Source organism: Myiozetetes cayanensis, unplaced genomic scaffold (assembly GCF_022539395.1).
Source record: "Myiozetetes cayanensis isolate MyiCay16 unplaced genomic scaffold, myiCay2020 scf2-11, whole genome shotgun sequence".
In the NCBI taxonomy this organism is placed as follows: Eukaryota; Metazoa; Chordata; class Aves; order Passeriformes; family Tyrannidae; genus Myiozetetes; species Myiozetetes cayanensis.
In genome coordinates this window covers 34391592-34416184 of record NW_026087411.1, presented here as the reverse complement: position 1 = coordinate 34416184, position 24593 = coordinate 34391592, and the positions used below count along the sequence as shown (strand labels likewise).

General features: G+C 39.5%; 2 protein-coding genes across 2 annotated transcripts in view; one reads left to right on the top strand and one right to left on the bottom strand.

Annotated features, from left to right (window-relative positions):
• PRKD3 (protein kinase D3) overlaps nucleotides 1-16962 on the top strand; it is a 44926-nt gene extending 27964 nt beyond the window's left edge. The window contains exons 10-19 of the mRNA XM_050315304.1: nucleotides 1416-1493; nucleotides 3133-3409; nucleotides 6297-6349; nucleotides 6726-6798; nucleotides 9799-9905; nucleotides 10508-10669; nucleotides 11112-11210; nucleotides 12027-12294; nucleotides 13198-13283; nucleotides 14077-16962. Of these exons, the coding sequence (XP_050171261.1) occupies nucleotides 1416-1493; nucleotides 3133-3409; nucleotides 6297-6349; nucleotides 6726-6798; nucleotides 9799-9905; nucleotides 10508-10669; nucleotides 11112-11210; nucleotides 12027-12294; nucleotides 13198-13283; nucleotides 14077-14250 (1377 nt within the window). The 3' untranslated portion in view covers nucleotides 14251-16962. The remainder of the gene's footprint in view (nucleotides 1-1415; nucleotides 1494-3132; nucleotides 3410-6296; nucleotides 6350-6725; nucleotides 6799-9798; nucleotides 9906-10507; nucleotides 10670-11111; nucleotides 11211-12026; nucleotides 12295-13197; nucleotides 13284-14076) is intronic.
• A 665-nt stretch (nucleotides 16963-17627) lies between these two features.
• NDUFAF7 (NADH:ubiquinone oxidoreductase complex assembly factor 7) lies at nucleotides 17628-24514 on the bottom strand. The gene is made up of 9 exons (XM_050315692.1): nucleotides 24185-24514; nucleotides 23751-23831; nucleotides 22280-22390; nucleotides 21095-21305; nucleotides 20551-20609; nucleotides 19725-19838; nucleotides 18760-18903; nucleotides 18252-18425; nucleotides 17628-17860 (listed from the first exon to the last, which is right to left on the bottom strand). The coding sequence occupies exons 1-9, from the start codon at nucleotides 24512-24514 to the stop codon at nucleotides 17648-17650; spliced, it is 1437 nt and encodes a 478-aa protein (XP_050171649.1). The 3' UTR covers nucleotides 17628-17647.
• Between the last annotated feature and the right edge of the window lie 79 nt (nucleotides 24515-24593).

Below are 24593 nucleotides of genomic sequence, written 5' to 3'. Positions count from 1 at the left end.
TATGTCTAACTCCTCTAGGTAGTTTAAGCTTCTCCATTACTGAAGTGATTTAATCTCTGCTTAAATATGACAAAAATGTTCTGCTTTTAATATGACAAAGTTTATATAGTATAATAATATTTAAAACTTTGTCATTCTGGGTCAGAGTTAAGGGGTTTGTCACAGAAAAATGGAAATGGGTTTCTAACTATATGAGATGGTGCAAGCAAAATATGTTAGATTCATGCAGCCATATTAACTTTCTAAATGGTTCTTTGTTTTGAGGAATATTCTTCCACTTAAATTACAAGACAGTTATGTGCAATGGTTTACTCAGGTTACTTTTTTGGTGGAGAAGATATTTCACTCTTTATAACATGAAGTTTCTGTGTCATCATCTATATTCTTTTCCTGACCCTGAGCCCATCCTTTCTCAGAATAGGATATGGGGCAGATTTTGAATCCCTGAGTAAGTTACCAGTCTGTTCCTTAATTGCCCTCCTCCAAAGTCTTTCCTGATTCGTGATTTAATAAAGAGTATGTATGTCCAAAGGACAGGTTTAGTCTTGTGGTTTCACCCATTTTCCATTCAGTGCTGTCTGGGAATTCCTTTTAGTTAAATCCATTCGCAACTGAGCTTACTATGTCTAACTCCTCTAGGTAGTTTAAGCTTCTCCATTACTGAAGTGATTTAATCTCTGCTTAAATATGACAAAAATGTTCTGCTTTTAATATGACAAAGTTTATATAGTATAATAATATTTAAAACTTTGTCATTCTGGGTCAGAGTTAAGGGGTTTGTCACAGAAAAATGGAAATGGGTTTCTAACTATATGAGATGGTGCAAGCAAAATATGTTAGATTCATGCAGCCATATTAACTTTCTAAATGGTTCTTTGTTTTGAGGAATATTCTTCCACTTAAATTACAAGACAGTTATGTGCAATGGTTTACTCAGGTTACTTTTTTGGTGGAGAAGGTATTTCTTATTGGTGGAGACTTCTACAAAATGGCTGTTTAGTCTTTCTTCCCTCCCCCCCCCAAAGTATTTTGCCCATCTGAATCTCATAATGTGTCTGTTACAATTGTTACTAAATTAAAATAATTCAGACTTTTTGAGCACATGCACCTGGAGTAAAACCTCTATAGTAACTGGTTTTTCCTGTATGAGGTAGATACTGTTGTCACTGCTATTACTGTAAGGTAAATGGTACTTTAGCTGGTTTGTGGAAACTATTTTTGAACTTCTTCTTCAATTCAAAAAACCCCTTTATTACCAAAGTTTATTTTTTAATTTCTGTAGTCTAAGATGCAACTTTAGATTAATGTTAATTGATTATCTTAGTAATTTAAGGCATTTCTAATTTAAATAATGAGATAACAAAAGCCATATCAGTGATTTTATTCCTTATGTAAATGTACTCTGCATTTTATAGAGAAAAAGACATTACTGGAGACTGGACAGCAAATGCCTCACACTATTTCAAAATGAATCTGGAACAAAATATTACAAGGTAATTAATTATGACTAATAATTATGTTTCACTTGATTTACTCAGTGCTTTATAGATCTGAAATCTACTTGTGACAAGTATAAGTATTATCTCCATTTCCTCATGTCTTTTTTAATCAATACTGTGACCGGGTTAATTGTTGGCCAAAGCCTGTAAGGGAGAAGGACCAAGGCTAACTCTGAGAAGGTGCTTCAGCTGCTGTTCTAATTCCCTTGAGTATGTCTCTCCTTACATTTTGCATGTACTGTTTTCCTGAATTACCTGGCCTATTAAGCTTTGCTTACAATTTGGCTGCCAGTCAAATAAAGGCTAGGATTTTGTGTTCTCTAAGTAGTGACTGAAAATTTGCATGCTTATGTATTTTATTTCAAGGTTCCCAAAATTAAATCATTCCCAACTGTACAACTGAAAGTTGCAAACGAGATTTAGAAGAAAACTTACTGTGCAGCCTGGAGTTTATAAAAATGAAGCTTGGTGTATTGTTGATGTAGTATTGTGTTGAGTGGTGGAATATTCAGAAAATGCATTTGAATGTATAAACAGGATTTTCCCTTTCTTGTCTTATACCTTTAGGTGTGGGTCCAAATCTTGCAGCTTCTTCCTTTATAGCATCTCTAAGATCAAGCCTTTTCTCTGTACACCCAGCTAAACTTGCCCAGATCCTTGTCATCCCTATCTTGACCAATGCAGTCTCTTCTCAGACCTCTCTGATACTTGTATTGCCCTGTGCATTCAAAACACAGCTGGTAAAATATGTTCCTTGCTCGTTGCTCCGTTATGTCACTGCTTTTAGTCCTTTGACCTGCCCCTTTGCATCCCTTGTTTTAACTGCTTAAATCTCAGGTTGTTTGTCTTTGCTGTTAGAGTCATCCACAGTTTTTGCCTTTACATTTACATTTACTTGCTACTTAATCTTAATCAGCTACTGTCTCTTATCCCCTAATGCCAACCTGGTGTTCACTTGCTTGTTCACTACTCTTGCAAGTGACATGCACCTGCACACCTTCCCATTTATGTGGAATGTCCTCCTCCAGCTAGTGTGAACTTGTAACCCTTTCTTCTTTCATTCAGATCTGTTCTCTTGTACTACATTTACCATGGTCTTAAACTGACCAGGTGGACACGTCAGAACTAATTCTTAATATCTGTATGAAAGAATCTTTGCCCAAAATGATTCAGATGCATGAAGCAGTGTTCATTGACTAGCTTGTATAGCTACATCCTCTTTTTAATGTCATATTTTCACTTTTCTCCTGTGTCATGCTCTTCTATAGCTAAGCTGTATAAACTACAAGGGGAAAGTGGTCATTCTATAGTTGTGCATTATCTGCACATGGGATAGGGTTGTGTCTCATGATGAATATAAATGTAGTTTGAGTAGAAAATAGTATAGTTGTATAGAGAGAACCTGTGGGCCTGAAAGTCTCTTAGGCTTGGATATAGGAATTCAGAAAACTGTGGGTGCGCACTGGTCATGTGCAGTTTGTCATTAGTTATGAAGCTTTGTGTTTGTTTTTTTGTTTTTTTTTTTTTTTTTAATATTTGATTTGATTTCTTTGCAATGCTTCAAGTTTTGAGTGTTAGTATATTAATATGTTATGTGTGTTTTCACTTTTTAATCTTTAATGTCTTTCTTCAGGAGATTCCACTTTCAGAAATTCTCCAGGTGACACAGCCTCGAGATTTTTCAAACGTGGTGCAGGGCAGCAACCCGTACTGTTTTGAGATCATCACTGACACGATGGTGTACTTTGTTGGCGAAAACAATGGCAGCAGTCATCACAGTCCAGTTCTTGCTGCCTCCGGAGTTGGACTTGACGTAGCTCAGGGCTGGGAGAAAGCCATTCGTCAGGCTTTGATGCCAGTCACTCCTCAAGCTAGCGTTTGCACTGCTGCAGGACAAGGAAAAGATCACAGTAAGCAGGCAGACAAGGCACTGTTATTCATATGCTGAAGCAGTTAATGGTAGCGGTTCCTTTCAGGAAAGTGCTTATTTAGAGTCTGTTGATTCTCTACTGAATTGGATCCATAATTTTCTAACTCTCTAAAGAGTGACAGGTTTTGTGGAGGGTGGGCAAATCCTTTAATCTGTTGTAGCAGGAAGTAGCAAAGAATCAGATTTACAATATGAATGCATGTTGCAGAGTTTTATTGTAGGAGCATTAAGAACACCTAGTTACTTGATGTAAAAAGGGAGCATAGATCAGATATTTCTAATAATAACTAAGTAATAATCTATATAGCTAATATGATAATAATAACTAAAGAAATAGATTCAGATTATATACATATTCTTTGAGAGAACTAAATTTGGATGCTTTTTGATGTTATCACCTATATATATATATTTCTTTTAATTGTGTGAGACCACATTAGCTAAGGAGAAGGAGTCAGTGTTGCAATGTAAATACCATCCATGATGGAAAGAACTTGTGCTGAGTTGTAGGTAGTTATAAAAAGTACGCTATTGTCTTTTTATGCAGCTGCCCTCCCTTTCTTTCTCTGGGATAGGATCACATTAATTATCAAGGCTCCACTAAACTATATATTGAGTTCTTTCTCTTCAGATGTCTCCTTCCTCGCAATGACATTGATTCACATTCTGTACTGAGACTTACGCTTTCATTTTTTAGTTTCCTTTCATCTTCCAGATATTCTTTAATCTTCTTCTAGTGATATTTTGTTTTGCTGGAGATTCTGAGATTAGTTCTTTCTTAGACAGGTTTGTTTTTTAGCTCTCAGAAGCCCCCACAATGTCCGTTCATCCCTCTTTTTGCTACACATTGTGAACCAGTAAATGTATCTCAAAAGCCTCTCAGAAAATTAGACTTTAGTTAAAGAAAGTTCCAAGAGTCTCAAATATGTTCTTTTAAAAGGAATACCAAAAGGAGGAGGGAGACATTGCTAGTGCTTGAAATACTTGGAGCAGGGAATTTGTAGTGTCAAAATGTCCATGAGACACTAACCAGTCACTTTATACCACATTCTGGCCAGGAAGTAGCTAGAAATGAGGATGCTCTTCCAGTTTGACCCATGGGAAGGAATATTTTCTAACTTTGTACCTGATGTTTGGGGTGGGCTGTTTCTTTGTGGGATGTTTCTGAGCTGAAATGAGAGAGTTAGTAAGTTGTTTACCTGATATAGATTACATATTGAATTGTGGCATTACTGATTTCTTCAGAAGTGACTACTTTTCAGCCCTTACTCTTGCCTCTTTCAGGCACCAGAAAAATGGATTTATTTGGAAGGAGTGACTCAAGCTTTACCTACCAGATATTTTGTATTCTGTAGCCATCTGTGGAGAAGGGTTCAGTATGTTCTCTTTAAACAGTTTCATAAACTGTATCTTCACTTTCTAGTTGCCTTGCTGCAGTTTGTGTTGACCTTAGGAACTTCTTTGCTCAACTTCTTTCTTGATTTTCCTTGTGTTCTGTTTTGTTGGTTATTCCAGTACAGGCTTAACTGTAGTCAGTAATCAATAGGCATATGCAAGGCTGTAATTACAGTTCATATTTCAGATGCAGAGTCACATAATTCAGAGTGTCTTTGAGAATTAGTATTCGTTGCTGTCCTATCTCTGTAAATTCCTTCTTTGAGATAAAGTGCAGGTGGCAAAACTCAGATACAGACATTTTCTTTGTTCCTAAAATCGTGTTTTTAAAGCTCAAGACTCTTTTTAGGGCGATAAAGACTCTTTTCAAAGTGCTAATAAATCTATTGTGTATTTTCTATCCACCTTGTAGATGAGTTTGTTCATTCTTTTTTGTTATTTTTTTTTGGTTTTGTTGTTTGTTGGTTGGTTGGGTTTTGTTTGTTTGTTTTTAAGAGGTTAACATAAAAGAATCACAGAATTGTTAGGGTTTGAAGGGAGCTCTACAGATCATCTAGTCCAACCTGCCTGCCAAGGCAGAGTCACCCAGAACAGGTTACACAGGAACATGTCCAGGTGGGCCTGGAATATCTCCAGAGAGAGAGATCCCAGCAACAAATGATAGATGTCCATTAGTGTGACATGCTTTGTTTTGGTCTTGAAAGTCAAAGGAGAGAGAAGTGTGTTTTGTGCCTTCCTTGGTTTATCTCTTCTTGTCCATGCATCATAATGTAATGGAATCTTCATGTCAGTGTCTGGTGCAGACTGAGGAATTCTTCATCTGGTGCTTTTACTTGCAAATTGCATTTCCTGAATGTGCTCGTATATTCCAAGGTTTGATATGCTTCTGTAGTTTATCTGTGAAACAAAGATTTTTTTTTTTTTTAGTATATATTATGGGCTTTATTGCTTTTTTAATTATCAGTTCTTTCGTTACTAGCTTTCCCTGATTTGCTTCCTTTTCTTATGTGTTAATTCTGTATATCTTGGTGCCACAGAAAATAGGCAACCACATTGATTTGACTAGAAGGGACCTATCTGGTCTTCTTGCCTGTATTTTTCTATATTACTGCCAGAAATCATTATTCATTTAATGAACTCTGATACAGTTGCTGCATTACTGTTGCTTTTGGTTCTCCAGCTGTATATTGTGTACACACTTGTACTGCTCTACTATTTTTGTAATCAATACAAAATACAATAGACAAAAGTAGACAGATAATCCCAGCAAAACTCCCATGGTTATTTTTCTAATATGTCTGTAAAATATGAGTTTCAAGGTTTGATGTTTCTGTAGAACAACAGTAAAAATCATTTCACTGTGACTGGGTTAGAAGTCAGTAAAGGTTGTTGATTTTTCAGTCCCTCCCCTTTTAATAAAAAACAGTCTGTTCTTCCTGTTTACTTACTCAGTTTTATCTTTTTTATTGCAGAAGAGTTGTCTCTAAGCATCTCTGTTTCAAATTGCCAGGTCCAGGAGAATGTGGTGAGTCATGTGCATTGTATTATAGTCATATTTATTTATCTGGGTATTACAAAGTAACTGGTAGTAACAGTATCTGGCTCAGAAAACAACACCAGGGCACTGTAGCTAAAGAAATCCATGTTACCTGCAGGAAGCACTATTAACCTGCCACAGCTGTTAAGTTTGTATGAAAATATCCCTGCTTATAGTGCAGCTGAGTGGATCCTCTTCAGGAAAAGTTTGTTGTGTTTTCCCACTCCCTTCAGTGTAATGATGGTATCCTTTACAGAGTTTGATTAATGCCAAATATAAATACAGCTTAGCCAGTACTCACTAATGCAGTCCTGAACATTTTGATTACTTCTGATATTTGTGATTTCTTTTTTTCATACGCTAGGATATCAGCTCTGTGTACCAAATATTTGCCGATGAAGTGCTGGGTTCTGGTCAGTTTGGTATTGTATATGGAGGTAAATGGCATTATGTTCCATTATACATTTTTGAAGGTAGAATGTCTGATAAAATTAGCCTTTTCCTATTTACTTAGCTCTATCTTGAATGTCTAGGTGAAGTTTATCTTGTTAAAAGTTTGGTTTGGATTACTTTGTCTTGGGTCTCTGCAGTTTTATATACACTATTCCTTACAATTACATTTTTGCATTTGCAGTTTTGCACTGGCATCATAATCAGTTTAGAATATGCACTGCATTTTGATCACAATTAAATACAAAGCAATCCTATTCTAAATTTGGCCTTGGTTAATGATTTTTTTTTTTTAAATTTGCAAATTCTAACACTGTTGTCTGTGTTATACAGTATTAGAAGTCATGTATTTGAAGAGGCTGTCAATTATACCTGTTTTGAATGACCCCTGAGAGATGTGGCCAAAAGGAATTAGAAAAACACATAGTTAAGGGCTTGACAGTATTTATGCAAACGTATTATTGACAGATTTTATGCAAACAAATTTGTGTCAGCAGGATAAATTAGAGAGAAGATTTCTTTGTCAAGAACCTTGAAACCCAAACCCAGGTTTCAAATGTATTTTATCACCTAGATTTTAAAAAATTCTATTGCTGCATATAAATTGTTAATAATGTGTAATAACAAAAAGAAGAAATACTAGAAATACATCATATGAACTGTTTCTATCTATCTTTTTTCTTTTTTTTTTTAATCTCATGTTGATATCTCAAGTGTTGAGAAAACTACAGACCATAAATCTGGAAAGAAAGAAAAAGTCTTAAGTAATGATTTAAAAGTGGTAACTTTTCTGCTTCTGTCATATTTCCTTTCTAGTCAGGAAGTATTGTGGCTGTGATTTTTCTGTGTGCCAATTGCATAGTTAGATACTTTATTACTCCTAAACTGCTTGATGGAGATGTAGTTTGGTCTGGTTTTACATCACTCTTGAGAGAGGTCAGTTTTTTTCCCCACTGTATTTCTTAGAGAATAGTGTGAATCAAAGTGTGCTCCTTCTATTATGAATAGAAATGCACAAATGCAGACACTATTTTAATGGTTGAATTTTATTTCTAAATATATTCTTCTAAATTGCCTTGTAGATAAATCTCATCTTGCATATTTTGCATGATTCAATGCTTATAAATGCCTGTAAGCATAGTAAATATTTGTGAAAAGCTTTCATTATATTAATTTTTTTTCCTTAATGAGGCCTTAAAATATACAGGATATGCATACTTCTTAAGATAAAATCACAGGCAGAAGCAGTATGAAAAGAGAATATAAAAGACTATTGTTTTGCTGGCTCTTGCACACTGCTTAATTGTTGCTGGTGTTTGGGGAGACTAGATCTGGTAACTTCTGATGTTGGCTTTTCCCCACTTGTGTAGGCTTACTGATACAATGGTAACAAAATCCTTTTATTTAAACAAAGGTAAAATTAAGTTGCTTTCATTGTCATGGGGCTTTTTGTTGTTGTTGTGAAGGGTTTTTGTGTCCTCTCGTCTCCACAAACATTTCCAAAATTGCAAATGAAGAAGCTATAGGATATAGATATCCAGCTCCTGTTTCAGTGAGAACAGTTTCCCTCTGCTTTTCCTATTTTTGTCTGAAAAATGGAAACAGAAAAAACAATTCTTGACCATTTCTTATTGATGTAAAACTTGCACTGAAACCTGGTTGACTGTGTTTTGCTTAAGGAAAGGAATTTTCAAGCTGCTGTTCTGCTAGTCTTTCTTCATGTTTCATTTTTAGCTGTAGTCTGGCTTCTGTAGTTCAGTGTTTTCTTAGATTGGTTGGTTTGCTTTACGTTCTTTAGCAGCCTAGCATTTCTTTTCTGTGTCTTGCACCTAGTTTGTAATTGATGGTATTTCTGCTACATTTCAATATCCTTCATCCTGTGGACATAAGCCCTTTATTAATGATAATGTTTAAGGCAGGTGCATTAGTTGCTTGGCACAGCAGCCTTTGGAGCAGTACCTGTGCCTGACTAAGCCTTGGCCACCAGTACTGACTGCAGAGCAGCAGGGATGGCCCAGCTGGGTGGTTGGTGAGCTGTAGCTGTGCTCCCCACAGCAGTGCTGGTAGAACCCTTAGTGCCACTTGCACTGTAGCTGTGTGTCGTCCCTATTCCTAAAATGGTTTCCAGACCTTTTGCTGAGTGGATAATGACTTACTTTTCTTTGGTTCAGACTTACCATCCTATATTAGTTTAGCATTAAATGTCTTAGATTGCCAAGGTCTTCCAGTGTGTGATTCGTTAATCTCTGATGTGACTGTGTGATCCTGTTAACCTCTCTGATGATGACTCTGTTGTGATAGAAGTCAGTTTAGCAGTTGTGAAGAAGCTGGGGAGGCATTTACAGCTACTCAGTCAGCCTTGGAAACGGCTTTCCTGTGTATTGCAGAATGCTTCTCATGGAACTGATGCAGGTGGCAGCAAGGAATAGTATGTGGTGCTACGAGCATGGGTTTTTCTTACCACAACCTTTTAGAGCTTTTTGATCACAGTAGAATGCCCCTGGCTGTTAAAGGTCTTGCTGTTCCTCAGGGCACGTAATTACTCTGTCATTCCCATGGAGTTTTAGGTATGTAATTTCCTGTGCATGTGGAACCCATGAAAGTATGAAACCACAGGAGAAGGCTTGTAGATCTGTCTTCACTTTGGCCTTGAATTGTTTTGTTGTTGTTTTTTTACAGAACAGAGGCAGTACTCTGTGGAGTAGGTATTACTTGCTTATGTGCAAAAACTTCACCTAATACATCTAATGTCAATGTACGTACCTGACAGCAAAGTAGTAACTAGTTGAAATTTAACCTTCAGAACTCCTGTTGAGGCTGATCACTTCTTTTACTCATATGCCAGTTTCAAATTTAAATATGAATATAGTAATGTTGTGCATATTGACGGAATATACTTATTTCCCCAAAAAGGAATTTCTGCTTTAATGTTTCATAACTATGAATTGCTTCTGCCTCTTGATGGCTGACATTGACTTTCTGTTTAGGAAAACATAGGAAGACTGGAAGAGATGTGGCTATCAAAGTAATTGACAAGATGAGGTTTCCAACTAAACAGGAAAGTCAGCTTCGTAATGAAGTAGCCATTCTCCAGGTATAAAAGTGATTTTTGGGTAATACTGGAGTTTTGCCTCAAACCGTTGATAAGATTTTTTTATTGTGTGTAAGCGCTGTGAATTGTTTTTTAAATCTACGTATGTGATTTCTGAGTACTTTTTAAAATGGAGTCTTAAAAGAGCAGGAATTCCTGATTACTTGGTAGAGTTGATAACTTGGGGCGGGAACCTACCTCCTGTATGGGATCCACTGAAGACATGTATTTTGGCTCCATGTTGTCTCCCCTTGGTAGCAGGCAACTGTACTATTTTGTGTTACCTTTCACTACTGGCTCCTCAATCTTTGAGTGTTATTCTTACACTCAGTAGCTTGAGTACAGAACATGCATTAACTATTAAATTAATCATTACAGATAACTTGTGTTAAACAAATTAGTCTCAGTAGTCATAATTGGCATGTTTCATAGCTTGATGTTTGTTTCAGGCTAGTTTCTTGCATCAGACATTGTGGAGTTTTTTTCACCTCTAACTCTCCACTTAACCTGGTTTATTTTTTAATTTGTGGTGCAGCATTTCAGTGTAATTCAGGCTATTTCATACTGTTTTGTTTTAGTGATGTACCTGTGCTACTTTATTTTAGAATTTGCACCACCCTGGGATTGTGAACCTGGAATGTATGTTTGAAACCCCAGAACGGGTCTTTGTTGTGATGGAAAAGCTGCATGGGGATATGCTAGAGATGATTCTTTCCAGTGAGAAAAGTCGACTTCCAGAACGAATAACTAAGTTCATGGTCACTCAGGTTGGCATTCAGTTTCTCTACTTTGAGAGGAAAGACTATATTTAGCTTTTGTAATTATGAGAGGATGGAATTTGGAGAAGGTTATTTAAAAGAGACAGCACAAAGGGCTGCACATCTAATGAAAGTGGAATAAACATGAAAAGAACTTTGAATATTAATAATGTTAATTTTTCCAGTCCTTCTTTCCAAAGACATAAGATTATGGGTATCTAAAGATGAATGTCAAAACAGTAAGTGGAGGAGGGGAAAAAAAAGGGGTGGTAGAATAAAACCCATTGGTTCCAAGTCTTGATAGGCTGGAAAAAACAGTACTTGCACAGTAAATATGGGTTTGTTCTTGAGGACTATGTTGATATAAATTGCTGTATTGGTTAGTGTGTGTGTCTTTTGACACTTCTGATCTGCTTTAATGTGTTCATAAAATGTTCTTTCCTTTTGGTAGATACTTGTTGCTTTGAGGAATTTACACTTCAAGAATATTGTGCACTGTGATTTAAAACCAGAAAATGTACTACTAGCATCAGCAGAACCATTCCCTCAAGTGAGTGAAGATTAAAAAATACTTTTCGTCATTTTTTCATTGTTCTTTTTCAAAAGAAATTTAGACATTGCAGCTTAAAAAGCGACCACTCGTGGGATTGTTCAACTGACATGGCCTAGAATTACTTGAACTGCATGTATTATAGTTTTCTCTTTTTTTCCCTTCCCCCCACTAAATGCCTTTAGTGCATTGCTCTTTCTTATACCCCTAAGGAGGGCATATTAACTTGGGGTTAAGTGTTGGACTTGATCTGGATGCCTTTATCTGTATGCCTGCCGTGTTCAAATTAAGGAACTGTTGCAGAACCACGAACATTAGAGCATTGGTGCACACACCAGCTGTTGATGCTTTTTACCTGGATGTTCTGTCCAGAGCTGGTTGGGTCTGAATTTGAGCATTGTTTGATTTCTGTGTAGCTGAAGCCTCCAGCTTCAAGAATATGATTAAGAGGAATGTGATATGGCTGGGATTCACATGTGTTTTTAACTTTGGTTCTGTGCCTTCTGAGGGTGCAGATTTACCTTTGAAATGAGGTGAGTTTGGAATCAGGGTTTTTGTCCTTATTTGCACACTTGTGGCCATGTACTATGCAAACTGCCTCAGAGCCGAGGTTCATGCCTTGATCTGAAGCATGGCTGATTCGCAGTTTGCAAAACCAGCAGCCTAAAACCTTAACTGACTGGCTTATGTAATGTTTCGTCTCTGAGTGTTTAAGTGATGGCAGAAAGGGTGTCAAGTACCCTTCTGGTGTCAGGCAGTAACATGCTTTGGAGATCAAGCAGAGATTTCTCAGTGCAAAATACGTTTCTTTTGCAGGTGAAGCTGTGTGATTTTGGCTTTGCACGCATCATTGGTGAAAAGTCTTTCAGGCGCTCTGTGGTGGGGACTCCTGCTTATCTTGCCCCTGAAGTGCTCAGGAGTAAAGGTTACAACCGCTCCCTAGACATGTGGTCAGTAGGGGTCATTGTCTATGTGAGCCTCAGTGGTACATTCCCGTTTAATGAAGATGAGGATATAAACGATCAGATTCAAAATGCGGCATTTATGTACCCACCAAATCCTTGGAAGGAAATTTCTAGTGAAGGTAAAGAAATTAATTTTCTCTATTAGAATGCTTTTATGGGAAGAAAACAAATTAAAATTCTTAAACCTCAAAATTCAATCAGAAAGGAGTGTGTGAATTATTGGTAGTTTGAGTTTAGTAGACTATGCTAAAGTTGATAAATATGACCTGGCATACCATACATTTTCCGACCATACATACAAGATAAATTGTTAAATATAATGCTTTAGATCATTTTCAGGGCAGGAGAGTCAATAGATTTAGCAAGAAAAATTAATTGCATGCATGAGGAGTGGGATGAATAACCTGAAACTTCCCAAACTTTCCAGTGAAAGGTTCAGTTGTGTGTCTATTTGCTGAATGCTGATCTCAAACCATACTTAATCTACACTATCAGCACTGAAACAGTTTAAAGTTGAATCTGGAATTTAAGTTTTGTGCATTAAGTTTTGTACATTTTGTACAGCAAATATGGATTTAAATGTCAAGTTTACAAGGTTATCCTCAAGCTCTCCAGTGCCAGCTTTGGTAATGTATACACAACTAACACCGGTAGACATGGGTGGACATGTTCAAAAGTATACAGTAGTGGAGGTACTTACATAATTGTGGAACACAGGATTATGCTTAAGCTTTTTAGGCACTTCTGAAAATCACTAAAATCAGTAGGGAAACATATTAATGAATAATATAGTAAAGGTTCTAGTGTTTCCGTCAAAAGTAGGGGGAAGCTTATCCTGTACCTATTTTGTAGCCTCATTTAACATTAGCAAAGCTAAATATGAAATTCAAGAGCTTGGTTAAATTTAGAAGAGTTCAGAAGGATAGACGTGCACATAAAATTCATTTCCACTGCACTGTGTGAATGATGATAGAGATGATTAGTGTTTAAACAATACAATTTTTTTTGTTCTTCTTTGTCAGCCATTGATTTAATAAACAATTTGCTTCAAGTGAAGATGAGAAAACGTTTCAGTGTTGACAAATCCCTTAGTCACCCATGGTTACAGGTAAACTCATCTGCCTTTTTCACTATGTTCATAATGGGTGAATAATGCTTTTTTGGCCGAAATCCTTCAGAGGCTGCTTTCATCACATTCTGCTAACAAGCATCAATGGAGGCTTGAATATTTCGGGTTTTAGCTTTATGTGCTCCAGGATTCTGGAGCATTCATTGTCTTGTCTCTCCCACCCTTTACTTTCTGTCTGACACCGACGTGGTTTTACTCCTTTGGCTCCTCCCCTGAGTGCAGGGAGCCCTGTGAAATCAGCATGGAGACAACCATTGTTTGTTCGGCGCTGAAGTGGACACACGGGCTGGGGTGTGCTGTCACTTGTAGTTGGTTTAGAACGGATTTGTTAGGAATGGAATTTATCTGCTGCTTTGAGCTGAGTTCCTTTCACAGCGGTTTCACAATACTGCATGCACATAGCCATAATGTTAAAGGGAAAATCCAAATTGTTTTGAGAATAAACAATATTGGAATAAGTATAATTTCATATATGTGTATATATACAATTAATAATAAAGATACATAGCCATCTTGTTACAAAAAAGTTTTCATTATTTACAACCTATACTAACCTATTTAATTTTGAACTACTCTTTGTGGACAGTGCTGGGGTATTTTGTGGGATGTTTGGGTTTGGTTTTCTTTTTTCGTTTTCTAATTGTTTAAACAGATCTTGCTTGTATCTTGTGGCTTTTTCTGTTAAAAGAGAGACAAACTGCAGAATTTATCTGTGGGAACGTTGTGCTGCTCTTTCTTAAAACTGCTTCCTTAAATCTGTTTTGCTTCTTAGGATTATCAGACTTGGCTTGACCTCAGAGAATTTGAAACCCGCATTGGAGAGCGTTACATTACCCACGAGAGTGACGATGCACGCTGGAAAGAACATGCTTACGAGCACAACCTTGAGTACCCCCAGCATTTCATTATGGCTCCTAATCCAGATGACATGGAAGAAGACCCTTGATTTATTCATTATGCTAAATTGCAGCAAAGAAGGACGCTCCAGACAGAAACTGAAGATAAGTTGTGGAACAGCTATTGCTCTTTCCAAATGCTGTACGCATAGTTCGGTGTGTAAAGCCCCAGAGGATCCTGCGTGGACATGGGAATAGACTGTCGCCTGACAAGCTTTTCTCCATCTCCGACTTTAACTATGAGTAGTTACTGGACAGTGGGATAAGCCCTGTTGGGTAACATTTCACTCAGCTGGGTGGCAGCAAAGCCACCTCTGAGGTGTAATGTGTACAGGTTGAATGGTTTCTGTGTTTTTCAAGGTTTTTTGTGTTTTTTTCATAGCCTACGCAATAGGAGTTTTGTAATAGTTTTCTAATCCCTATTTACTAGGCCATAGAGGACTGTTTTCTGTTACTTAGATACATTTCCCATTTCCTAAACTGTGGATGTTGAAAAGAGACTCTAAAAAGAAATTGATGCAGAATATCTTGGCTAAAGCAAAACATGGTGGTTTAGTCAAATACAGCTTCATAGATGAAGGAATAATTTGCTGCTCTTAAGACAGTTAAATATGTGTGTCTTTGCCCTAATTGAACTTTTTCCAGACACCAAAAAAAAACCCAAACCCATAACTTCTCACATTCCTCTTGAAATGCTGGCTGACAATCTAAGGAGATGACAATCAAAGCTATGCTAGTTCTTTGTCTATTAAAGCAATAAGCCACAACAGTGCACTGCTGTGCAAGGCTGGCACGTGTCGTTGATACACACCAAAGGCATTTTGCCTTAAAACTACACAAGTAATGCACAGAGAGCACACAAGACTTGATGTAGCATATCCTTTCACTCTAGAAGACCAGCTTCTAGCAGAAGGATGTGGAAAAATAGGGAAAAATACATGCAGCTTTCTTCTGTTGTTTTGAGTAACTAAATTTTTAAATTTTTCTAATATTTTTCTAATTTTTTTAAAGTTCCTTGGAGTTACATCAGGAGTAGTTTGTAGCCTGCTAGCTTATATCTTAACTCTGCTCAAAACCTAGGAGTAACAGTGGATACGTCACCTGTTGCTTCTGCCAGGGCAGCTGGATTGTAGGAGAAAGGACTTGCTTTTCCACCATAACCTGCAGCCCCTCCCATCCTTTTTACTGTGTCCAGTGCTGTTTAAGCTCAATGAAGGGTCTGAAATCAACTCCTAACTCAGTTTGTTATGCAGAATTCCCAACCACTTGTTGGACTTGTAGCACAATAGAAGGGAATCAGCACTGTTCTTTGGAAATTATTCCCTTGGAGATCAGTTCGAGTTCATAGTATTTCAAAGAAGTCTAGGGCCATGAATGTTAAATGCAAATCAAAGAGGGTTTTTTTGGTCCTATTTTAAGAAACAGAAAGGGTGGAATCTTTACCTTTTGTGGGATAACAGCATTGTGCTGCTGGAAGGTGCAGGATGGCTGTACATACCCCTGATGTGCCAAGCTGCTTAACTGCAGCTTGGTTGGAAATACTTAAAAAATACTGATAACAGGCTTGAGCTGCAAAGTCAGTGAGAGGATTTGGGGTATCTCCTCTCTCCTACAAAGATTTTCTTCTTTGTTTGTATGTAGATAAGTATTTTTTCTATTGTTGTTATTCAGGTAAGGAAACAGGTGAGCAGACTTTAAAAGTTGTTAGATAAACTGAAAATGTTACGTGGTTATTTCGGGGCTGGCAGCTGCTTGTGATAGCAGTGACCTGGCAGTAAAGTCAGTGGCAATTGCAGAAGTACATGCCCACAGGTAGGTTCAGGTCTTTAACCCGCCTTTTCCTTTCCTATTGCCCTTCATCTTTAACCTGCCACTGCATTTTGGAGGCTGAGCTCTGGCTTCTTAACCCTGTTAGGGGAGGGTTTCAGGACTGATTCTTCAGAGAGGCGCGATTTTTCATCATTGGAACCAGAGCAGTAACCTGTGATGTTAGTAGTCTGGCATTTGCCCAGGCTTGGCAAGGGAAGCAGTACTGTTTTTCACCTTCCACTGCTCAAGTGACCAAATTTCAGTGAAGGCATTGCTATCTTCCATCCTAACTGTAGTAATGTAGATACAGTTTGGTTCAGATTTTATACTTGAGCTGTCACTTCGGGTTTACCTGTGGTTTTTTTGTTGTGTTGTTTTAAGGGAGGAAATAAAGCCAGCTCAGTCACTTGAAAAAGCACAACAGGAATGGAGGAAGGAGGGGACAACAATGAAGTAGGAGGCCTAGCTGATGTCTCTCCCCATGAAGTCTGCTTTGCTTCAAAATATTATATGACCTATTTATTCTTCAAGTTGTATTAAAATAAAAATAACACTGTTGGCCTTTGGAGGAGATTGCCTGATCATATATGCAGACTTATGGGGCCAGACAAGAGAAGCCACAAGCAGCTAATAGTCAAGAAACCAAAAAAATCAGACATACATTAGGAGTAAACTTTCTTCAGAGTAGTAAAAATAGCTGGGTTTTTTATTCCCTTTTTTTTCTACCTTTACTGCAAACTTTGACAGCAGTAGGTTACAGTGTTTAATACCCTTATCCCTAGATGAATTAAGTTGCATTCATTCAAGCAATAGTGCTGGTGATGCTAGGAAAAAAGCTCATGTAAAATTTATAGCCTCAAAAGGACACTGTCAAGTACTTTTATATTTTTATACATCCCATTGTTTGTAAATATCCTCTGATAAGCTTGAAAATAAAATTTATTTCCCTATCAGTCTTGTTCTTTTTATTTACATGAATTATCTCTCCTATCAAATGTTCTCAGAAGTAAACGCTTGCTTGTTTGTGGATCTGACATGAGATATGCCCTGCTCTGGGAATTCTGTTAGCAGTAACTTTTTTTGCATGCATCCTGTCACCATTCTCTTTATAAAAATATTTTCAGGGCATCTTGATTTTATTCAAGTACAAAAGCTGAGTACATTTAAAGACTCCTTAGCTCATCTGTTTGTTACTGACAAGTTTTTATTCACTAGTCAGTACCTCACTCAGCTCTATCCTAAGACCCCCCTGAAACATTGTTCATTCTCTGCTCTGTGTGTGCTGTTTTCTGTAAGAGCAGTGTTTTATTACCACTTATACCGCTTTGAGTAGGTCAGCCAGGAGGCTTAGTGTGCTGCACTAATTTACTCTGAAATAGCACTCCCTGCCAAAATGTGGCTGAGCCCTGAAGCGTAGATTGAGAAAATTGCCTGAAGAAGGTACTTCATCTGCCTTCTGTTCAAAGATACTTAGTTCTTACTTTACTGTATATACATTAATTACATTATTGCAAAACATTTAGTATGTAAAACCATAAAATGCATGACTCAGTTCCTTTTACTGGGATTTGTTTTTAAAATTTAATAGGATGTTATTGAAAACTACTGCTATCAGACGTTTTGCTATAGTACTTGAAATTACTTCAGTAGGAGTTCATTAAATCCAGCAACAGGTGGTAAGGGAGACTTTGATTCTGGCTTATCTTTCTTGTCAGGATGTACAAGTCTGTGGTGAGGGAGCAGGGCAAAAAAGTTAAAGCAGTCCCCCATGTTCTCAGGATTCATCAGCATATCATAGCTGCGAAGTAACTGCTCACGAGTTGCTGTGTCACGTGAATTCTGCAAGAGCACCTGAAAAAAAAAAAAAGAGAATGCAGGTTACAGCTCTTCCTGCTTTCCTGTAAATTCCCACACACCTGCAATCCCTTTTGCATCCTTTTCACTTACACTAATCTAACAGTGCTGTAATGGTTAGGTGGAACTAGTGAGATCACTGGTGGTGCTATATACATCCATGTATGAGCTAAGTTTTGCATTAAATGCTCCTAAATATAATATGATCAGTTTACTTCCAGGGATCCTGAGTGACTTCTGTCTAGTAGAAGCAACTTTCTGGATCTCCCATCTATGCATTATTTTGAACAACTTCATTTTAAAATCAGATTTTTACAAAAGCTCTCTTGCTGCTTAAAAGTATTGTCTGTGGAGTGGGAGAGTTATGTACCTGTAAGCACTATCGTACCTGCAACCGGAGGTCAATGCCCATGTTTTTTAAAAACTCCCGCTGTTTTATGGGGCCTAATGTAGTTGTCCTTTCCTGTGTCATCTTTCGAAGATAGCTGAAATCAACATCTGCTGTCAGGTCTGCTGTGCCAGGAGCGCTCAGCACATCGTGAAGTTTGTGATTCTGGAAACCCTGAAAAATTAAATTGGAAGATTATACTCAGCTGTAGTCCAGCTGTCAGAGTTGGGGCCAGCGAAAACTAAGCTGTGCGTTTGAGGGGTGAGAATAGCAAATCATACATGGAAAATTTGAGATAAATGTAGTGAGGGCCCAGATTATCCTCTTCCATCTGAGAGAAATCCTTGTAAGTACAGATTAAATAAGAATTACTCAGTTTTATAACTTGCAGCATAATGCAGTTTTTGCTATTACGTCCACCTGAGAACTTAGAAGAACCTAATGATCAAAGGGACAAATAAAAGATAACAGAGTATTTTGGCTTCTTCTTGAAGGCTAAATGACTTACCCGGAAGGTGTCAGTTTTGGTTCCATCATGGCCATAATCCGCAACCAGTGCAGCCCCACCATCCTTCTCTATGCGACAGGCAAGCCTCTGGATGATGACACCAGCCTCGGGACACACTTCCACGTGATCTCTCGTTTCTTCTGGCTAGTGTAGAGTTCAGAGACCAAAACACCTGTATTAGCAGATAAGTACAGGGCAAGAGTTCTTCATGCTTGATGTCTTGGGACTGAGGTACAGGGTGTGTATTCTAGGCTACCCACAGCTTGAGCTAGTTTTGCTATCAGTCATTTTCCACTAGTGTTTTCTGAGTGCTGGACTTCAGTCACGTCTTCTGTAGTAACCTGTAGTCCAAGAAGAATTTTTCTACCAAGTAAGAATACCTGCATCAGGTGAAACCTCCTTACTGTGGTACTGACAGAATGAAAACAGCTCTTCAGCTGTGCACACCCTTCAAAGAGGCCTTCCTGTGTGAAATTTTGTAGCTGGTTTTGGTCTCCAGGACTTAATTTTATAACTTTTGAGTATCCAGTGAACTTCAGGAAAAAAACCACTTATGGACCCTTTCCATTAAGGGTCAGCACAGCACAGAAGCACCCAGCTGCCTGCAGCAGTACCACGAGAGCCTGGCTGGGGCACGGCCACTGCTGGGATGGTGATGTGAACACCGTGCAGTGTAGAACTCGCCCTTGTCACTTGCTGCCACAGTTTGCTCTCTGAAGCATTTTGTGTGTTCGAGCTCTGATTCTGCAAAGCTGGGTGGATGTGTTTATTTCTGTGTTACGTTTTCACAGCATACAAAATTCAATGCTTGTGGAAATCTTGCAGAATGGAAATAAGCTCTATTTACTTATTTGTATGTAGATTGGGAGCCCTCCTCTTGCTGTCAAGGTAATTGAGAAGCAGTTAAATATACTTGAAAGAGTCACAAAAGGTGTAAGTAAGAGCTCTTGTAGGCATAAACTCACTTGGATGAAGTTTTCTGTTGCAGGAGTGCTGGATGGTGACAGGACAAACCGCAGCTGATCAGGAGCTTCTGGATCTATATCAACCAACACTTCCCGCCAGCCTTTCTCAGTTCGCTGTTTAACAAGCCCAAAGTACTCATTTTACACTCTAATGGGTACCACAGCATTTTGTTTATTTGATTGAACTAATATGTCAAGCATTTTCAGGAATGTTTTAAGAACACAATATGCTATTAACACCAATTACTCATCCTATTTAATTCCAGTAACTGCTTTAGAAAAACCTTGTGGTAGAGTCTCATCTGCAGAGCCAACAAATACAGGTTTAATGACACTTAAAAGGAACGAATGCTGCTCTGAAGAAAAATAACGCCTCTTCTATTGACAGTGCAATATTTAACTTATCAAAATAAAATAATTCACTCTACCAGAGATTTCTCATAAACTAGTTTCTTCTGAATCATAACTAGCCTCTACTGGCAACTCTCATTGCCATTTAAATGATAGTCCTTCAGTCTTTTGTTAATAGTGTTAGAGAAAATCATGTGGAAATTAATAACTTCATTAATGTAACATCAGAAAAAAAAACCCAAACCCTTCAGCATTATCTCAGCAGAAAGAAATCCTTAGCTTTCTACAAGTTTTTTCATTCAAGAATAATTACTAATTTTACAGTTATCAGCTGAATTAAGTCCAAGTTCAATTAGAATTATGTTATCAGCAGAGACAGTACATATGTCTAATTTTGCACCTTAATTCTGTTCTTCCTGAAAGAGAGAAGGTGTTTAAACAGATGTTCACAATTACAGTAATAATCTTGCTATACCTGAAATTTATGTATTGGCAAGGCATCAAAGAACTCATGCGCTAGGTAAAAGCTGTAACCTGGGGGAAGGTAAAAAAAGAATGCATTAAATTATTTATTCTTCTGTAGCAGCTTCCAGCTGAAAATTATTTTTTTTAATGATCTTTAATGAATTAAGCTAATTAATGTGGTTGCAAAATAATTACTTCCAGCTTGGATACATCAAAGACAGTATTTATACAGCTAGTTTTAGCTTTCAGTCCATGAATTCTAGAGCAGTATCTCACGAAAGGAGATTCAGGCAAAGCCAGTGAATGGTTTCCCATGAAAAGAAAACATCAGAAAATGAAATTTGATAGCTATTCCCAAATGAAGGTAGGCAGAATAGGTTGTAGTTATGAAAATGAGCAAATTTCCTGCCTCAGACTTGTACAAGTAAGAGCAAATATGTATTTTAACTACTTTTCTGTCTAATGTGAAGGACAGCAGAGATGACCTCTGTTATCAAAGAACTGCATATGAAGGAAGGACACCATCCCTTTAATGAGGTGTTCAAGCTCCTCACCTGATGGCACATCCTGAATGTCTCTGTACCAAAAAATGGGAATTCCAGTCTTGCTCATGCCTTTCATGTAAGCAGACTCGTCCTTGGGGCTTGGCTGCACCTTCCCTCCTGTCAGCATCTGTGCTTGGATCTCGCCGAGTTTGGGACTCACTTCTACCAGGTGAACAGAGACATCACATTTACTAAGTACAGAGGAGAGCTGGCTGAAGACCTATAAAGGCAGATCAGTTCTATTAGCCACAGTCTTGTGCAGTATACATTAAAGGCTTAAGTATTAACCTTTCATCTCATTATTGACAGTCAAGATAAAAAAAATTTAGATGGCTTTCTGTTTAATAAAACAGCCTTAGTGAAAGAGACTGCATTGTCCTCCTTCCGAAGGAAGTGAAATGGGAATTTGTTCATGTACTTTAATAAAAGCTGCTATCCTTCTAGTAAAGTTAGCAAAACACAGCACATATTACAAGGCTGTAAGGACAACATGAAATGCTAATTTGGAACAGTAACAGCAGCTCCTCTAAGATCTGCAGAGACAGTTTAACATCTTGAGAAAAATGGTTCCGTTTTCACTGACACCATAAACCAGTGTTCAATATCCCACTGTTCTTTTTTCATTAATATACGTAAATAGAATAAAAGTTCTTCTGAGGCGCTAAATCCCATTAGTGATCTGTGTACGAATCAGCAGTATTTTAATTGACAGCCATGCAAGCACAACTGAACACAAAGGGTTAATTCAAAAGAAATAAGCCCCTGAAATCCCCAGAAGAACTAACACAATTTCACTCTGTGTTACTGTCCTCCCCCCCTTCTTCCTATTCCTTGCACTGAGGCCTCCATCCCAGTTACAGCTCCTAAATGGTTTCCAGTTTGGATAATGCTTTCCTACACAGAAATAATTTGTAATGGAATATTCCTGCCCTCTCCTTCTATCAAGTGCTGTTTGGAAGACCACACACGTGTCCATATGGTGGGCACACAATGGCCTGTGTTCCGCTTCTGAACGAGAGACCTGGTGTCTCAGAAACACACATCTATTTTAATTTGAGTCTGAGCTGCAAACCTGACTGAAGTGATTTGGTTACTAGGGAAGGTTAAACCCTGACAGCAAAACATCATTCCTTCAGATTTCACAGCAGCCATGGAATAAAGCCAGAAACAAAAATATGAATGGTTTTCACCTACCCGTAATATATCCTCAGTAAGGGTGCCCCTCCCTGGGCCCAGTTCCACCAGCTGGAAGGTGTTAGGTTTGCCCATGGCCATCCATTCACTAATATACCATATTCCTATTAACTGTCAGTGAGAAACAACACAAAGGGTTACAGTAGTAACTTCAGAACTTGTGGAAAAGTGATACCTGCCTTTTGTCTCATAATAACTAAGATAATATGGCCACATTCTCACTCCACATTTCAAAGTTAAGAATAATAATGATACATAACTTCGTGCTCTTGTTTGCTGTCAGCCCAACAGAAGCAACTCTCCATCACATCACATCAGTAAATGTGGGGACTCTGTTCTGGCTGAGGCAACAACTTTTACTTAAGGCTCAAATGCAGGTCACTGCCAGGTGCCTCTGAACAACTGTTCTTCACAACAATGCATTTACCAAAGTGTTAACAAGAACAGCATTCAGTGCATCTTCACTAGTGAAAAAACAAATCAGAGTCAGCCAGACTGAACTCTGGAAATTATTTCTGAAGAGAGTTTTCACAGCGGGAAACCACCATAACTCTATTTATAAACAAGTTCTATATGATAGTGTTAATAACCACAAACTGTGTTACAGACTATACACATGAAAGGAGTTTCACAGAAAACACCCCCTCCTCCCTCAGAACCAATTTTGATTCTGAGAAATAACTTGAAGCTTATTATTGCTACTCAAGTATTTTGACACTGGTAAGGCACCAGAACACTGGCCTGGAAATCATAGAATATGTAAAGGTAGAAGTCACCATATCTAGTCCAACCTCCCTACTCAAGCAGGGTCCTGGAGCACATGGCACAGGATTGTGTCCATACAGTTCTTGAATATCTCCAGTGAGGGAGACTGCACAACCTCTCTAGGCAATCTGTTCTAGTGCTCGGTCACTGCACAGTAAAGAAGTTCTTCCTGATGTTCAGGTGGACCTTCCCATGCCTCAGCTTCTGCCCATTGCCTCTTGTCCTATTGCTCGGCACCACTGAGAAGAGCCTGGCTCCATCCTCTTGGCACCCTCCCTTCAGATACTTACAGACACTGATGAGTCCCTCTGTTGTCTCTTTTTAAGGAAGAGGCTGAACAGCCCCAAGTCTCTTAGCCTTTCTTCTCAAGAGAGATGTTCCAGTCCCTTAATTACCCTTGTTGCCCTCCACTGGACCCACATCAGGAGCTCCAGGTCTCTCCTGTACTGAGGAGCCCACATCTGGACACAGCACTCCAGATGCAGCCTCATCAGGACAGAGAAGAGGGTAGGATCACCTCCTTTGACCCGCTGGGCAAGGCTTCCTGATGCATCCCAGGATAGCACTGGCCTTGTTGGCCACCGGGGCACACTACTAGCTCAGGGACAGCTTGCTGTCCACCAAGACGCCAGCCAGCCCCGCGGGGACAAGGTGAATCAAACAAACAAACAAACAAAATCACTGAGGACACACGGAACTGCGTTACCTCTCCGAACACCTGGCTTATTTCAGGCGAGGTGATGAAGTCCCCGCTCTCGCCGATGCCGCCGCGGCGGGTGTAGTAACCCTGGGGGACACAGAGGGGATGCAGTAACCCTGGGGGGACACAGAGGGGATGTAGTAACCCTGGGGGACACAGAGGGGATGTAGTAACCCTGGGGGGCACAGAGGGGATGTAGTAACCCTGGGGGACACAGAGGGGATGTAGTAACCCTGGGGGGCACAGAGGGGATGTAGTAACCCTGGGGGACACAGAGGGGATGTAGTAACCCTGGGGGGCACAGAGGGGATGTAGTAACCCTGGGGGGCACAGAGGGGATGCAGTAACCCTGGGGGACACAGAGGGGAGAGGGGCCGGGGCCGCGGTGAGCGGCGGGGCCGGGGCACAGCCCCCATCCCCCGGGGCCGCTGCCGGCGCACCTGTGCGGGGTTGGTGAGCGCCTCCCGCATGTACTCGGCCACCGTCACGGGCCCGCTGGCCCGCAGCTTGCGACACAGGTGCCGCAGCAGCGCCCCGGCCCCGCCGGCCGCCGCCGCCGCCTCGCCCGCCGCTCCCGAGCACAGCCGCGCCGCCGGCGGAGCTGCGGGCAGAGCGGGGAGAGAGGGGGCTCGGCGGGGCGGCGGCGGGAGGAGCGGCGGGGAGAAGGTGCCGAGGGGCGAGAGGCGGCGCTCACCGCGGGGCCGGGCCGGGGCGCGGGGGGCCCGCCGGCCGCCGGCCAGCAGAGCGCGGCGCGCCAGCAGCAGCGCCATAGCGGCGGATCCCGCTCCTCCCGCTCCTTCCTCCTCCTCCTCCTCCTCCCGGGTCCCGGACCCCCCAGCAAGGACGGGG